Source organism: Armigeres subalbatus, chromosome 3 (genome assembly GCF_024139115.2).
Source record: "Armigeres subalbatus isolate Guangzhou_Male chromosome 3, GZ_Asu_2, whole genome shotgun sequence".
In the NCBI taxonomy this organism is placed as follows: domain Eukaryota; kingdom Metazoa; phylum Arthropoda; class Insecta; order Diptera; family Culicidae; genus Armigeres; species Armigeres subalbatus.
In genome coordinates, this window is record NC_085141.1 from 409,069,918 (window position 1) to 409,088,367 (window position 18,450).

General features: G+C 38.5%; 1 protein-coding gene across 1 annotated transcript; it reads left to right on the forward strand.

The window, feature by feature from the left end:
* Window positions 1-4,574: 4,574 nt before the first annotated feature.
* On the forward strand, window positions 4,575-17,148 carry LOC134227110 (ornithine decarboxylase-like). The gene is made up of 4 exons (XM_062708384.1): window positions 4,575-4,958; window positions 15,256-15,370; window positions 15,438-16,762; window positions 16,838-17,148. The coding sequence occupies exons 3-4, from the start codon at window positions 15,561-15,563 to the stop codon at window positions 16,935-16,937; spliced, it is 1,302 nt and encodes a 433-aa protein (XP_062564368.1). The 5' UTR covers window positions 4,575-4,958; window positions 15,256-15,370; window positions 15,438-15,560; the 3' UTR covers window positions 16,938-17,148.
* The last annotated feature ends 1,302 nt before the right edge of the window (window positions 17,149-18,450 follow it).

Sequence of the window (18,450 nt, forward strand, 5' to 3'; positions counted from 1 at the left end):
CCCACTTGAAAAGAGGCCTTCGGACCACTTGAATGGGGGCTGGCTGAAACAGGAATTCCGAGCCCCTCGAAAGGCGGTTTCCGATATTGAAAATCAGCCAGAATATACGACATCTTGAAAGGGGACTTCGAGCCTGATGAAAGGGGTCTTTCTAGCCTCTTGAAAAGAGCCTTTGACCATCTTAAATTGACGTTGCTGAGCCTTTTGAAAGCTACTTGAAAAAAGAATTATGAGCCCCTCGATTGGGTTTCCCAGCCACCTGAAAGCGGACTTCCGAGCCTCTTGAAAGGGGGCTCCCAACAACTCTTTTAAAAAGAGGCTCTCGAACCACTTCAAAGGGGCTGGCTGAAACATGAATTCTGAACTCCTCGAAAGGAGGTTTCCGAGCCTCTTGAAGGGAAATTTCGAGCCTAATGAAAGAGGTTTTTCGAGCCTCTTAAAAAGAGGCTTCGACCATCTAGAAATGACGTTGCTAAGCCTTTCGAAAGTAGGCTTCCAAGCCTCTTGAAAAAATAATTCCGAGCCCCTCGAAAGAAGGTCTTCGTGTTTCTTAAAAGGAGGCTTCCAAGTTGCATGAAAGGAGTCTTTCAAGGAGTCGCATGAAAGAAGTCCCTCTTGGGAAGGGGGCTTCCGAGCCTCCTGAAACTTGGCTTCCGACCCTTTTGTAAAGAGGCTTGCGAGCCACTTGTAAGGGTTTGCTGAATGAATTCCGAGTTCAAAAGGAGGTTTTCAAGCCTCTTAAAAGAAGGCTTTCGAGCCTCATGAAAGGGGTCTTTCAAGCCTCTGGAAAGGAGGTTTTGAGCATCTTGAAAGGAGGCTTTGAGCATCTTGAAATGAAGTTGTTGAGCGTTTTGAAAGAAGGCTTCCTACCTTCTCGATGGAAGAATTCCTAACCCCTCGAAAGGAAGTTTCCGAGCCATTTGAAAGAGGGCTTCCGAGTCTTTTGAAAGTAGTCTTCTGAGCCTCATGAAAGGGGGCTTCCAAATCTTTTGAAACAGGGCTTCCGAACCACTTGAAAGGAGCCTTCAGAGTCTTTCAAAAGAAGGCTTACGCCCTACTTGGAAGGAGTCTTCCAAGAGTGTTTTTAAAACCTTTATGCATCAGGCTTCTGGACCTTCAAATTTAATATTTTCGTTGAGAAGTATATTCTTAACATAATGCATAATCTTGTTTCGATCAGGTAGATTGCTGCCCATGATCGAATATTTGTAACATTTGCATGTTTGTCGATTTTGAGATAAGCTCATGAATTAACTCCAAATTGCCAGTTCTTCCAGCTGACCAGGTGAAATAAGAAAGTTTATTCCAAAAAAACTCGAAAAAACTACCAAGTTGTTTTGTAACATTAAGCAAAGTGATCGCATAACCGTAACACTGAAAAACTTTATTGTCGGTACGGCATGTGCTGTGTGCAAACATTTTCGCAATTAGTTTGCAATGTTTGCATTCAAATAGGGTAACCAATTAATAATACACATTTTGGACCCTCCTGGCTACATTTTTTCTGATTTCTGAACTAAAATCAATGCCGCTGCTAATTCCCCCTTTGTCTTCAGGAAATTAACATTTCACTGGTTTTGCGTGCGAAAAAGCGATATTTGGATGAAATTTCAAGAAGGCGAGCGTTACAATGCGTTACGCTTAAAAGTATACATGACTGACAATCTCAGAACGTACACAATAAGTTTTTGTCGAAATTGTGAATTTAAAACGTAGGAATCTTCAAAAGATATTTTAGTTACTAGTTAAAGATTGTCGCTTCGGTTCCCTTTGTTCTGCTGTCCAAACCTGTCAAATCGTATGGATTTTTCTTCTTTGACATTTAGCTCCCCTATCCTCGCCAGCAAAAGATGTTCCGGACAGCGACGATAGCGACAATCTTTATCTAGTAATTAAAATATCTTTTGAATCTTCTCATTGATGCATGCCAATCGAAAGATAAGACTTGGCTTCGACTCAATGGACCAGGGTAAATTAAAAATTCGACTTTGAAGAGACTAAATTGGGGGTGTCCAAAATGTGTACATTAGGGGGTCCAAAATATGTTGCACTGTCCAAAACGAAGAATATTTTCATTTCAGAAAATGGCAAATTTCACTGATTTATCAATAGCTGAAGCTCATTTTGAATTTCTATTTCATGAATAAGACTTTCATCTTTGAAATGGTGTCATTTCCGATTCTGTATTTCAATAGATATAAGCATATATTGGGATGCACTTCCTCTAGGGGTCCAAATTAGGACAGTTACCCTACCAAGTAATGGAAATGCAACTGGATGAAGTGTTTGTACTATCTTTGGGAAATTTTGGAAAACAATTGAGATTTCCATACTTATGCAAATAAGTTTTTTTTTAATTGTAATACGTCCACCATTACGTATTTTCATCCAAGGTATTCCCTGGGGTCAGCGAAGGTACCACCGGGGGTACATGTACCCCAGGTTGAGAACAGCTGATGTAGATCATAAATTTCACCAATATGAAAATTTGGTGAAATGTTCCAAAAATATATATAAATTCATTTTCAGGTGTCTATTTTTTTATAGATTTGACAAATTTGAAGCAGATGTCATAAAAAGAGAATCACGCACCACCCCTCCCTATTATTAAAAGTTTTGACAACACATAAATCTCAATAACATCAATTTACAAACTATCTCACATGAATCAACTAAAATTTTAAATTGTGAGCCTATGCGAAAACCTCGTCAATACAAAAGGGGGATCAAGTCCACTCTATGTTATGCATTACGCATTTACACTCTGTATTTCGCTGTACCCTAGAATAAAGTGTGTTAATAAACGTCTACATGAGTCAGCATGTTTTGTGTAATATCGTGCATTGACCTACATTATGCACAGCAAGTCGAGGTTTCCCACTCGAAAGGATTCTTGACTAAATTGAGGTTGAGATAATGTTATAGTAAACAATAAAGCCACAAATGCCAAATGTCCCCTGACTATCTTGTAGTAGATTGTAACGGTTCTTAAACCAAACAAACTGCGAATGATCGTGATACAATTTGACCAAAACAACCGGTTCATACCGAATCGTTTGTAGTCATATATTATATGTATACTTCTAGTTTATTGTTTCGAAAATTATCAATTTAGATGAACCCCCTTCAACTCAAAGTTCCAAATTTCCGGACTTATTGATTCGACCTCCGAACATTAGGACTTTACCTCAACGGTACTAGCCCTCACAGTATCAAGCGAACTAAATATAAAGCGATTTGCTCTCGCATAGCCAGCCAGCTGTTTGCCAAGCAACAACCCTCATTGGCAACGGCGTGGCATCCGCCAGTGTCGGAGAGACCGTTCGTCTGCCGGCTAGCCATATTCTCTCTACCTACTCATACCAAAGGATTTATACAATTCGCCGTCATCGGGCTGTGTATCGTTCGGTCGGCAGCGACCAAACAGGCAACAAGCCGCAACGTGGTCTGACTGTTTCTCCAGCGCTAAGCATTATGACAAACGATGAACAATCAATTACAAAACGGATTTTCTTCATGAAAAAGGCCCGCAGGCAAACAAACTCCAGCCCACGCTTCGTCGATCGTTGTAAACAAAACCACATCTAGCCGGCTTTCGGCATTATCTCAAACAACAAGGAGAGCGTTAACTTACAACTAATCTGAATATGTAGTGAGAGCGAGAAAAACACGGGAAAGAACCATTTCTTTTTACACATACTGCTTCAGATTGATGCTTCAATGGTTCGTAATAAAATCAGTTTACTAGACACAAAAACCTAATATTTATGAAACTACAATTTTGTACAAGAACCTAGTATAATCTGGATAAAAACTTGGTCCATACCAAGGCATTGCAAGACTCTAGAGTTTAGATATTTGGTAAAAACGCACTACTTTTCTTACAAAATCTGTATGATGAACTCACATTTTTTGTATAAGAATCCAGCAATTTTGTATATGAAGTTTTGATTGAGATTTTGGGAAGTTTTATTACAGAATTATAAGAAAATCGAACATTAATAATATTCCCAATTAGGATGGCAATAAAGTTACTTGATGATTTTTTTCTATTTTATTCATTATTTAAATTTCAACCCCTAGGCCTTCTCACCAAAAACTGATTAGCACTGCAAATAAATTTTATAGTCGTTAAAAATTTTATTTATATTTGCCATCTATCACAGCTCATAGTTTGGTTACGGCAAAACCGTAACCAAACTATGAGCTATTTATGTTTTCGTGACAAAAACAAAAAATAAAACTTACAATATTAGACATATTTAGACTAAAACTTGCATTTCGGAAACAGAATATACCAAATACGGATAAAAACATTGTAACAAAACATGTTAATAATCAACATGTATGTTTATCTCAATTCTTATCCTCTCCGTGGCTCATTCTGTCGACCAATCACGATTAATCGTCTACCCGCACACCAAAAAGCACAGCCAATCACGCTTCGTAATAGAAAACGGAAAGAGAGAGTAGTGATCCACGAAGAAAGAGCGGGCAAATGGAAGAGAGCACGTGGTGCGCTGGCGCGCTTCTCCTCGTTCGTTATCTCTCAGAGCTGTTATAAAAGCCTTGCTCCGTGCCGAACGGGACTACAGAAGCGGATAATAACTCTCAACCAACAGTATCACCAGTTCAGCTGTTCGCTGCTATAAGCTAGAGCTGTTCAGGCATTTGCCAATCAGTTCAGTTCAGTTCTCGGTGTGGTTAGTGACGGCGTTCCAAAGTGATACGTTTGATAGTTTGCGAAAAGTGAAAATCTGATTGGTATCAAAGTGTGGTCACAAGACGGCTAAGAAAATTGCAAACAGTGAAACAAACGTGAACCGGATCGTTCTTTGTTGTGTATTTCGTGAAATCCCTCCGTTTTTCGCATGGTAGTCGTGAGTGGTCGTGAACAGTTAACACCAATGCTGAATAATTAACTTCATTGACGAAAAGTTTCGAGAATTTCTCTAAAGGTACGTGTGTCATCCGTCTGCTATGGTGACTCACCAAAGCTATATTTTCTGTTTGCGTATCGATCGTTTCGATGCAGAGGTAGAAAATCCAGAAGAGGGAAACATGTTAGTTGAAAATGTTCTTCTTCCTAAAACTGCCAACAAAGCGGAATTTTGTTTTTAGAAATGGCTACCTCTCAGTTTGATGAAAAAATACTGATAAAAATAGAAGGACGCTAAAGGCAGAATAATGAGAAAGGACGATACGAAAGGAGCTTTCCTCAAAATATTTCCACTCAGTAACCGGGATACGGAGATTAGCTCGACAGAGAATCATCAAATGGTTGCTAGGCGAAATACGGCTGTGAAATCAAGCCCCATGTGATGACGCTTCTGCATCACTGGTTTTTTCTAGCCATGCATAGTCTGTTCAGGTTTGGTTGCGGAAACGACCGAATAAAACCAATGACCATGGAGAATTTTGATAAGGCGCAATAACTATTAACAAACAACACACGTGATAGGGACTTCACGCCGAATAACACGCGGATCGTGAATACGTAAGATCAAGTTGTACCGTTTTACAAATTGAAATCAAATATGTAATCAGAAGGTAGATTGAAAACCCCGTTCTTGAAAATCGTTGTAAGCAAGTATGGATAAACAAATATCATCCAACAATATACGTACTAAATTTCTGCAGCACAACTAAAAAGCTAATAGGGGAGCAGAGGACCGCCATCTGTCACCGAGATAAAAATTAGATTGAATTTTAGATTGAAAATGAAGTATATTTTTGTAATAAAACAAACATTTAGGATCTTTTTTTCAAAAGATCTTGGTTTGGGCGTGAATTTTAATGGCACACAAAATTGGTAGTTGTCTCGATTTATATATTCCATTTTATTTAAAAAAGCAGCTAATTATATTTCTGTTGAAATGAAAAAAAAATATAACGTTTTAAAGGCATTTCTGTTTTTACTTCCTTTATATCATGCCATGTAAAATTTATACGTTGCTACTTTTTGTCGAGCACTGATGAACTATTCGTGGTAGTTAATTCGACCTTATGATTCATAATGTTGATGATCGATCGATACAATTTCTAATAGACATTTCACAACATTAGATGCGGAATTGTGATCAAATTTGTCATATTTATTTTTGGAACAAAAAGCATTTGCTGTGCTTGGGTGCACTGGGGTCGCTTTTAACGCGTTTTTACGTGGCTTTTGCGGATCTTGGGATTTAGGCGCATTTTGAAATTGATTTGATTTTCCAAAAAGTTCCAAAAGGGTTTTTTTAAAGGTCGGAAAACTCAAGAAAATCGTGAAATAAGTCGTTTTCAACGCGTTTATTTTTATTTACGCGGTTTTCTGGTTTTACGCGGTTTTTGGAATTACCAAGAAAATGTCTTTTGATCTTCACGGGAAATTCTTCTGAATTTCCATGAGAATATTTTTGGGATTTCCGCGAGATTTTTTTTGTATATCCACGGGAACTCTTCGGAATGCCTGTAGGTAATTCTTCCACTGGAAATTTCTCGAAATTCTTACGGCAATTTCTTTGGGATTGCCATGGAAAATTCATTCAATTTATTTTTAAGGAAAGTTCTCCGAAGTTTCAACTGGATATTGCATGAGCATGAGCATGAGCATGATCCGTGCATTTCGTAGTTGCTACTCCGCGATCGACCAGAACAATCGCAATTGCACAGGGAACCAATGGATGGAAGCATGGGATTTGCTCTCCAACCTCAATGTGCACAGGCCGAGAGCTCTAGTATTTTGGATAGTCGATAACGGCGCTGGCCACGTCCTCACGGTCATCGGGGATGGGAAGGAATTGATGATGCAGTCACTCGCTCACTGCAAGCCGAGAACACCTCTGCACTTGCCACGAGCTCCTGCGGAATTTTATTGGAATCTTGGGGTTAAGGTTTTATGGCAGAGGTTCGTCTTGGTTAACGGGTTGCCAATGTGATAGTTATGAAAGGGTGGTGTAGTATTCTAATTGGATGCCGAAACGAACTTTTTTCGCTCATTTCGAATTCTAACAGCTACCTGCTAGAACTAATCAAGTTGTAGGTATACGATTAAAGATGGAAACGATATGAAAGCGATTGCTAGAACATGAGAAACATATGAAAAGATACAAAGTAGGAGGTATGGAACGGGCCTGGGATTAAACCCACGACCTCCTGCGTAGGAGGCTGAAGCAGTAGCCATATAACCACTAAGCCCGTCTTAGTTTAGTCTTTAGCCCGTTTAGTCTTAGTTTCAACTGGATATTGCATGGCAATATCAAGGAAAGCATCGGAAATTTCACGGAGAGATCTATAAACGAATTTGCAATCCAGCGCGTGATTTGCAATCCAGCGCGTATTTAGTTTATTTTTCAAATTGAGATTTTGGTATAAATGTATTGAAATAATCTCACCAAATTGATCCATTTATGTGTGATAAAACCACAAAAGAACGCTTCTAGGACCGGCTTTTCGACGAGTAGCGTTTCTACCAATTATTCTTTCATCATGCCCCTTCAATTACACCATCTATTTTGAATACCTTATGCCTGATTCAAATGTATTCATCCATCATCTCGCCTGTACATGCCTTTTTGGAAAAAATAATCTTTTTTTATTCCGATTCTTTTAAATTATTATTATTATTATTAATATTTTTTATACAATCTCATTTATTTTGAGAGTTTCCTATGGACTTAACCACGAGCGCCTTCTTTTTCCACGATTCTTCTTCTTTTCGCTCGAAAAAATGACATCCGCTGCGGGTCGATGAACATTTGAGTGAATTCGGAGCTTTTAGTTCACCGGATGTTCACGTTGATGTTCATTTTTTGTAAACTTTGCCCTCAGATGAGGTTTTCTTCTTACTGAAAATCGACGCGTGACGTCATCGTGGTTTAGTCCATACGACTTCAATTGATAATATGTATTTATTTTTTTAATCCGTGACCTTCCCTACAGAAGGGAAACTATTTAGCTTCAATAACAAAAATTGACAGGAGCAAAACAAAACATTTCTACTCTCTAGCGCGGCACACTTCGATCCAACGGGAAGTTGTACTAGGGTTATCTATCTGGAAATTTTTCGAAACTTGCCCTGGAAATTCTTTGGACCTCTACAAATTTGAACTGACCGGAGAAAGCATAGGTCAGTGATGTGACACATTTCAAACAACGGCGTGCCCATGCAAAAATCGATTTCACCGGAAACTCCACTAATGAATCGCCTGCTTTGAGCGTGCTTCCAGCGGCACACTAGGGGTTAACTTTTGGAAATCAGTATGACGAAAGGCATCTAAGGTTTAATATCTCGGAAATAAGCACCTTCATCAAAAAAATATTTGGTAGACGTAGTAGCGGACACCTTTCTATGTAACTGGTACCAAATATTGTTTCGTGAAATGTTCGTACTGTTGAGAAAATTTGCGTTAGATGTCTTTCGCCATACAAACTTCAGGTGGTGAACTCATGCTGGCTATTTTTACATATACGATAGCGCATGGATGCTGGCAGCGGCGGGTATGAAACCAGCTACTATATGTGATTCATTGACTTCGAGAACTGGTTTCAGTAGCCGTAGACAGAGGATTAATTTTAATTTTCGTTTTGTTCTATTTAGAAGATTTGAAGAAGGATCCAGGATTTTCAGGATGCGTTGGTTAGCTAGTTGTTAGAAAGTGACATTTGCTACCGGAATCGTGCAGCGCTCTATATATTGTTCGTCCTTATAATTATTTTTGTTATCATCTATCATTATACTGTTGGCCGATAAGCGAACATGGTATGGGCGATACCGATGCTTTTCATGTTTTTTCTGATTGATATATATGGGCGTTACCTCCCCAACGTTTATTACACAACTTCTAAAACTTTTGCTGAATAAAGTAATTATAGATTTCTGGTGATATCATCATCTTATTTTATAGTAATGAAACTGTGTAATGAAAGACGCAGACAGAAATAGTTGACGTTTCCCTTGAACTGCTCAGGTTCGAATATAGGTTTTTCTTTTAGGCTATACTCTCTGTTCAGTAAACACCCTGGATGCACAACCAATTTTAAAGGAACCTTTAATTGGGCATCGGTTCAAAAACCATTACGTAAGACGTTTGCTAATTTAACAAAAATAAAACATTTGATCATGGCAGACTAGATGACTTCCAAAGTTTTCTACCCTGTGAATGTCAAATTAAGCGTAACTGACGCAGCAATTATCTAAGATGGATTTGAATAACTGAATAACTTAACTCGTGATTGATCTCCATTTTGCTTCGTATTGCACAACAGATATATTTGGGAAAAATTTGGAAAAGTCTACGTAGACATCAAGAAGGGAAGGTGTTCTGGAGAAGTCTACAAAAGCCTACTAGAAGAAAGGGGGGTTGAAATGTAAAAATTTGATCTTTGTATTTTATGGACAGACCCTTTTTGAAACTAATGGAAATACAGAAGAAAAAAAATCTAAACGATTCACCACGGGTAAATTCGTATTTCCAGACTGACACTTTTAAATTTTAGTTTGAGTTTAATTCGGGAAATGAGCAACAATCTTACACTATATATGCCCCCAAGGAAGAGATCCCCAAGGAAGAGAACCAGAACCCGTTTTTTACACAATCCTAGCCAAGTCACATAGATGGTTACGAATTGAAAATTATTACTTGCAACTACTATAGCATTTCGTGAAATCAAATGACCTTTTGGGGTATTATCAATTTTTGAACTGGGGTGGTCCAGTGTCCAGTGGTCCAGGATCCCGACTCCCTTACAGAGTGGGAGAGGTTACCAAAGCTATGTAGTATTGTCGGTGAGATGGTTCCTTCTCTTCTATATAGAGCGGAATAATTTGTTCAGTGTACTATATTTGGTTTTACGTCGAGCGGTCGTGTCTTGTATACAATCCCAAGATTTTTTTACTTAATCACTATGATGTTAGAAGACGATAAAATAAATCATATATTGTACCGCTCATAACAAAATCAACTCCTCCGCTTATTTTAAACATCGCAACGAAAAGCGCCAGATAGTCGCCTAAGAAAAATATACCTCCAGAAAAAGCTGCTTTGATATTTTTGAAAATTTGACCACCACGTGTTAGATTCTGGTGGTAAATGCTTTGATAGCACGTGCTATTTATATTGCGCAGAGCCTTGAAAAATGATCACAAAAATTGTCATTTTGTTGCAAGGCACAATAAGTTTGAATGATGTAAAATCGAATTTTCGGCATAAAGATGACGTACGATGACAAAAAAATTATTGTTGACTAAGGGAAAAATATCGATTTTATTCTAGCTCCAACGGTGCTATGATGTGCACCGATCATCATGTTTCCGACGGAGATGCTGCGCTGCACCTGATGTAGCGCCCGAAGGAGTTACCCAATGTAGGCCAAAAAACGACAGAATAAACAAATGTATTCCATTTTGTCATACATTGATAGTTATCATCTTTAAAAAAAACTTCCAAAAATCACCTTTTTCAGGCCGCCAGAATGTACTTCCCCCTTAACCAACAAGTGCATAACCATCTATATGACCGAATATCATGGAAACAAAGCTGATACACGACACATTTTGATGTAGGAATTGTAATGTACTCACCTACAAGTTCTCAGAGTGGAACTATGAGGTCCCAGTTCAAGCGCATAAACCATCTATTTGATGGAAAATCACGAAGAAAAAGCTGCCGCCCGGCGAATGCAACATGTTGAGGGTGAATCGGTAATGGTAATTGCCTTCACAGTGAGTGAATTTTTGGCGCATGTTTTACCTATAAATATAGTATTTTGTTCATAACTCTCAAGTCCAGTCAATTTTTAATATGAAACAAAATAAGGGCCAAATAAAATGAGTGATATTTCTTGCGCACACATCATCTTGATTCGACGAGCTGAGTCGAATAATCTTATAACACTATCCAGTTTGGATCCAAAGTAAAATAGAACAAAGTCGTTGGTTTCGCCAGCAGTCAGTGGTCTAATCATGCATTAGGGTCTCGCCGACATTTCTCACCAACACGAACGCACGCTTCATGGTTGCAAACAATCCCATTTGATTTTGCCGTGACAGCTGCTCGTGGTTGCAAACAAACTGAGTAAAAGTGTGAGTGAAATGTGCGTGTGCGTACACGCTCGCAGAAAGCCTAATTGCAAAGTGGATTGATACGTAGATAAAATGACGCATCCGACCAACCATTTCTTCAATTTTCTTTAAAATTCTTCATATAGATCGTTAAAGGTTTTCATATCAACCGTCGATAGCGATCGATGCCATTTCATGAAGAATTTTAAATTAATCAAAAGTTAAAACACGGAAAATTGTTATCGATCTTTTCCAAAATATCGATATCAATTGATACCACCAAAATAGTTATTTATTTTTACAGTTCTACTTTACCAACCTGTCAAAATTTCCAACAAAAAAAAAATAGATTTTTCAGAGGTTTGCTTCTACATTTTTTGTTTATTTATTTGCTTAATCGGGAATCGAACCTGAAGAAGTGATGATGTTATAAATTTGCCCAGAGAACTTAACCACTAGCCCAAAATGAAATGATGATTGTAAGCAGCTAAGTTGCATCAACATGCTAAGACTTGAAATTTTCATTCGCATATTACTTGCATATAGGGGGATTATTTCCCACTTAACACCATTCTCACATTCATCTTACTTCAATGCGTACATAAAATGACAGCTGCTGTTAATTGGTTCGTAAATTGGAACTATATTACGGCTTTTAGAATTGAAATCCGAGTGTCGTTTCATTCAACATCCGTTCATTTTTAGAAAATTTCTTAATCATAATTTTTCAGATGTAAACAAACCGCAAAATATCCATCGGTGTTTTGGTATCCAACGATATGAATCGATGGACTAAAACGTAATGAAGGTGCAGCGATGTTCGACAGTAAAATTCGTTGTCAAAATATATCATAAAGTTGAGATCGTACTTTATCAGAAATCTGATAACGTTTCATGAATATTCATATCGTTATTGTGATTAATTTGATGGTAAAGATGTAGCGATGTTCATCTTTCAAATACTTTGTCAAAGTATATCATTGCGTTGATATCATACTTTATATGAACTATGATAACGATTCATTAAGATTTGTACCATTTTGTGAATAATGTAGTGTAAAGAAATACCAGCAAAATTATTTAATTTTAGATAAATAACTTCGAAGAAGTTTGACGAATGGTTGGGTACACCAAAACAATTGAAGAACATTTTGATTCTCGTGATTCATTTGTGGTTCAAATAAGGGATCCTACATTCAGAGTTATAGCAAAGCGGCCATCAAGCATCGAGAAATGTAAAAATCTGAGGCAAATGAACATTGTTATTGTTCTTCATTGAGAGGTAATCAAAAAGATTTTACAAAAAGTTTTGTCGAATAAACTATTTGTTTTACTTACAAGTTTGAGAAGCTCGACCAAAATCTCGTCCTTCCCAGCAGCTTTACTGTTTTTCAGCTCATTTAGAATCTTCTTTACTTCATCCAGCTTTGGTCCTTCCACAGCTTGATCGTCGCTGACTATGTCCATCCGGCTCCTTAATACACGTCTTCGTTTTCACCGTTTTCACCAAGAATTTCTTCCTAAAGTTTCGGAAGGGATTTCTTAAGCATTTTTTCTGAGAAAAATGCAATCTCTTCAATAAAATTTGAAGAAGTTCTGAATTAAATTTCCACAGGAATTCTGTAAGCAGTTTGGAATCCATTTTTTCCTGAAACAATTTCTGTAGCTATTCTAAAAGAAGTTTCCGAAGGATTCTCAGTAGGAATTTCAAATAAATTTCCAAAAGAACTTACAAAGGAATTCCTAAAGGATTTTCTGAAGGAATTTCCAAAAGAATTTCCGGAAAAGAATGTAAAAAAAGTCTATATGAATTCCTAAAATAATTCGTAAAGAAATTTCCGAACGGAATTTCCCACTCAAATACTGAAAAAGTTTCCGACATTCTTAAATTTCTGCAAAAATTTCTTTGGATATTTCTCCAAGAATTCTCGAAATTTCCTCCAGGGATTTTTTAAGAAATTGATTTGGGAATTTCTTCGGAATATATTTCAGATATTCTTCCAGTAATTTCTCAAGAAATTAAAAAAAACAAAATCATCCAGATGAGGTTTCATGATTTTATCCAAAAAAATACCCCCAGAATTCAATTCGGTTAGTCATCCAGAATTCAGAAATATCATCGTAAATTTTTCTGTGTAATCAATCGGAAATTCTTCCAGTGCTTGATTACTAAATCCAAAAAGGAATTCCTTTAGAAAATCTACGAGTTATTTTAGAAAATCATCCTTTCATAAATTCCTCCTGATATTCCATCAAACAGTCTATTCGCTCGACTCCCGAATTTCCGAACAAATTCCTAAAGGAATTTCCGAACGGATTCCTAACGGAATTTCCTAAGGAACTCCAGAAGGAATTTCAGACATTCTTTTCTCTGGGCGATTCTTTCAGAAAACTCTCAGGAAAATACTTTGGAGATAGATCCAGAAACTCTTTTGGAAATGCATCGAAATATTCTTTCGAAAATCCCCCCGAAAGTCCTTAACGATTTCTCTTAATAGTTTCTTCGGAATTTATTTTAGAAATTCCTTTGGCAACTTCTTTGGACATTTGGTCAGAATTCCTTCGGAAAACTCTTCAGAATTACATACGGAAATTTATTCAGAAAAACCTTCCAAAATTCCCTTGGATTTTTTTTCTGGATTCATTAGGAAGTTACTTTAAGAGTTGTCTTGGAAATTTTATTTGGATATTTCTTTGAAATTTATGTTAGAAAGTTTACCGAAAATCCTTTTTATTATTTCCTTTTTCGATCTTAAATAAACTTTTGGAAAAAAAATCGTCTAACAAAATTTCCGGAATAATTCCTCTAGGAATTTCGGAAGGAATTTTGTATTATTAAAGAACCAATTACGCCAAACTGGTGCCCCACCATTACCAGAACTCTGGCGCCTCCAGTGTTCATGGTCATATCAGTAGATCCAAATAATCCTGCTGAAAAAAGGCAGTCAATGTTCCATGAATCACATGTGGCTGGGTTCGATTCCCGGTGCCGCTGGTCTAGGCAATTTTCGGATTGGAAATTGTCTCGACTTCCCTGGGCATAAAAGTATCATCATGCTAGCCTCATGATATACGAATGCAAAAATGGTATCCTGGCTTAGAAACCTCGCAGTTAATAACTGTGGAAGTGCTTAATGAACACTAAGCTGCGAGGCGGCTCTGTCCCAGTGTGGGGATATAATGCCAAGAAGAAGAAGAAGAATGTTAGGCGATAAAAACGTCGCTAGCTTATATCTCTCGATCTATCGTATCGTATCGTATTCATTGGTGACGAAAGCGATTCCGATTAAACACTGCACGACGAATTCCTTGGTAACAGCAAGCCACATGGTGCGAATAGCATGTTGATCAATTGCAAACAGCTGCCTTGTAAATGAACATCGCCTCTCTCTCTCTGAGTTCGCGCAGAACTATCAGTTTCGGCTGCTCTTACTCAGAAAGCGTTCAACAACTTTCAACGATTTGAAAGGGGGTCCTTCTGCGGCGTGATGATCTCGAGAGGCGGCGCTAGACATGCTCCGTTTGTTTCAATGGTGATGGACAACACCAATTAAAAAAAATCGCTTATGAAACTTCTGATAAGAGTGGGAACCGCTTCAATAAAGCCTGTCTGTGCGGGGCTATCAATACACATTATGTACCTGGGTGCCGTTTGGCATCGCTATTTTGATAACGGAAGGCGCCAAAAACGGCGATTGTTACTTTTGGACAATCGCGGAAACGAAATCGATGAGCTCATCATTGTGTCTCGTTTCCGTGTGGGATAAACAAAGCAAGATCAACAGCCAGTGAATGACCTAGCCTAGCTAGGCAAGGTTCAGAAGATGGTTTGAATTAAATACCTGAGGTAGACTATTGATGATTGATGATTCGCGTATTGATATTCCAACACATTTATCCCTTGCTTTAATTCTGAAAAAATACACAAACGTTCACTATTTTGATTAGGAATAGGTATGAGAGCATCTTTAGTAAATTTCGAACTGTATGGGAGTTAGGAAATGAGAATAAAACCGTAGAAATGCCAGCTTCAATACACTTAGACTCCATGATAGAATCAAACTTGAAATGTACTAAGCTTTCCGAACAAAATTCTTGATATCATTTGGAATTGGATTCAGTTTTAATCATATGTACAATACAATGTACAATATTCTCGATAACCCAAAAAACAACTTTGTAACTAATAAAATATTTTTCTTATTTTACAGAATAAAATCACAGGTCAGTTAGCCCTTGGTTCGGGCTCTGACCACTTCCAGGGAGATCCACCCTGGTGACACGTATTAAAAACGCTGGCTAACCCCCACCGAGACTGGCTGCCTCGTAAGTTTCCTAAACCTACCCAGAAAAAGTTTTACAACACTCACTAATGCTCTCTTCTTTATTGCAGTTCGTTTTAATTGAAATTTTTGAGACTATTACACACGCTCACGTGTCAACGGTTAAAGACTCCTGAAATCTACGTTTCTACCTCACAAGCAAGCATTCCACAACCCTAAATTAGTTAATCAACATGAAATTCCTCACCCAAAACGAAACCGAAATGGTCCATATCGTCAACGGTCCGGTCAACGTGCCAGACATCATTGATAAGCTCACCAACGAGCTTTCGACTGAGGAACCCTTCTACGTGATGGATATAGGCGATATCGTCCGTAAGCATCAGGCCTGGATCGAGAAGATGCCCCGCGTGGTACCGCACTATGCCGTCAAGTGCAACGATACCGAAGTGGTCTGCGCTACGCTGGCCGCTCTCGGTGCTAGCTTCGATTGCGCATCCAAGGGTGAGATCGCCAAGATTCTCGCACTCGGCGTCAGCCCGGATCGCATCATCTTCGCCAACCCGATGAAACCGAGCTCGCACCTCCGCTACGCCAATGTCAACAACGTCAAGACAATGACTTTCGATAGCGATATCGAGCTGCACAAGATTAGGAAATTCTGCCCGGACGCCAAGCTGGTGCTTCGCATCCGATGCGAGGCGGAAAAGGCGCAATGCCCATTGGGAAAGAAGTTCGGATGTGATCCCGTGGTGGAAGCTCCACGCCTGATCAAGACCGCTCAAAGTATGAACTTGGACGTAGTCGGTATCAGCTTCCACGTTGGATCGGGTTGCTCCGACTTCCCAGTCTACTACAAGGCAATCTCCTACGCAAGAGAACTGTTTGACTACGCTAAGCAACTGGGATATGAGTTCAATCTATTGGACATCGGCGGTGGTTTCCCCGGAGACAAGGGCACCTCGATTGACGAAGTGGCTATGATCGTCAACACAGCCTTGGATAATTTCTTTCCAGATAAATCGGTGCGCATCATCTCTGAGCCCGGCCGGTACTACGTGTCGTCAGCCTTCACTCTGATCACCAATGTCCAATCAAAGCGTGCCTGCCTTAATCCGGCAACAGGAGTAATTGATCGTATGATGTATTATTTGAACGATGGCGTCTACGCCTCGTTTAACTGTATCTTGTACGATCATCAGCTACCGAAGCCCATTCTGAAGGGACAATACAATGGTAGGACTTATAAATCTACCATCTGGGGACCATCGTGTGACGCGCTGGATCAAATCATTGAAACCATCAACCTACCGGAATTGCAGGTGGACGACTGGGTTCTCTTCGAGAACATGGGAGCTTACACCATTCCGGTTGCAAGCCCGTTCAACGGCTTCCCACTTCCGAAAGCGTTCTGCTACATAAGCAAGGACACATGGTATGTTATTGAAAAAAAATGAATAGTTCATTCAACACAAACTAATCGTAATCTATTTTTCTCACCGATTAACAGGGAAATGATAGATCAACTGACGACTCTTGCCGATGAAAGCCTGTGCAACACCTCCACTTCCGACCTGGTTATGAACTACGAAAATGTAGTTTGTGCCTGAGTCGCTGGCCCTATATTGCTACGAACAAAATTTTCTCAGATTTTAGCTATTAACGAAAATTATTCTCATTCGTATTCGCATGTTCAAAAAAGCCCAGAATTACACTCAATCATATATTTAGTTTGTATTAATTCTGAAAGTAATTTTTTGTATTCCAGCTATTTCAATAAACGAAGAGGCAGCCTGAAACTGCTTTTAATATTAGTGAAAATTCTATTTCTTTTGATGTGTGCCATTTTGCGTTTGATGACATACCTGACCGCTGAAATATACAACATCTAGTGATACCCATAAATTTCGTTATCCTTTCTACAGTTCTCAAACAAACACACACTTAAGTTAAGAAAATTATTTTGAGCTTTTTAGTGGAATGTCTTCACTTGTCCTAAGACGAGTTTATACCATCCCATTGAATTCCACCACTTAATTGTATCTTGACAGATACGTATTTCGACCTCAACAGTAAGGCCGTCTTCAGTGTCTCGTACTTGACTCGACTAGTCACTAGTCGACTGGACTAGTCGAAGTCGAGTCAAGTACGAGACACTGAAGACGGCCGTACTGTTGAGGTCGAAATACGTATCTGTCAAGATACAATTAAGTGGTGGAATTCAATGGGATTGTATAAACTCGTCTTAGCACACACTTAAGGTTTTCGGGTCATACTGATTCGGATTTGACTAGACAATTTCTAAGGCATTTCTCAGACAAGTACGAGTCGAGTCAAGTACGAGACACTGAACACGACCTTACTGTTGAGGTCGAAATACGTATGTGTCAAGGTACAATTAAGTGGTGGAATTAAATGGGATTGTACAAACTCGTCTTATAACAAGTGAAGACTTTATTGTTCTTCGTTCTTGTATGTGGTTTTTGATTCCTGCCAAAATTACTTTCTTTTTTATATTCCTTATTCTTCTCTCTTCTTCCTTCTTCTTTTTCCTTCTTTCTTCCTACATCCTTCTGCCTTTTTTCTTCTTCCTTCTTTCTTATTCCATTTTTTCTTCCTTTTTCCTTCTTTCTTCTTTAACCCTTTCTTCCTTCCTCTGCCTTCCTTGTTCCTTCTTCCTACTTCTTTTTTCTAGTTTCTTCATCCTTCATTTTTCTTTGCTATTCTTCTTCCTTCTTCATTCTTTACTTTTGCTTTCTTATCTCTACCTTCTTCCTTTTTCTTGTTTTTTCTTCTTTGTTTTTCTTCTTTCTTCTACCTTTCTTCCTTTTCCTAGTTTCTTTTTCCTTTTTCCTTATACAGTGCTGCGCTTCGGTGCGGTCGTCCAAAACGCGAATCTCCTCAGTTTTCATATCCCAAGTAACATTTCAAGTTTTATTCAGCTCTAAGAATGGTTTTCCAGATCAATTGCCACCGGGTGTGCATGTTTTAACTTTTAACTCGTATTAGTGTTATTTTCCATCCCATAGATCGCATCGCTTACCAAAGTGAATCCAGATAAATTATCCTTTGTAACTAAAACGATATCCTATCCCAAGACAATCGTGGAGATGCAGAGGTATA

What these genes read in the sequence shown, in the direction of transcription:
- LOC134227110 (XM_062708384.1), top strand. Translation starts at nt 15,561, where the DNA reads ATGAAATTCCTCACCCAAAACGAAACCGAAATGGTCCATATCGTCAAC. An exon ending in TACATAAGCAAGGACACATG is followed by an intron (nt 16,763 to 16,837) that starts GTATGTTATTGA and finishes ACCGATTAACAG; the next exon opens with GGAAATGATAGATCAACTGA.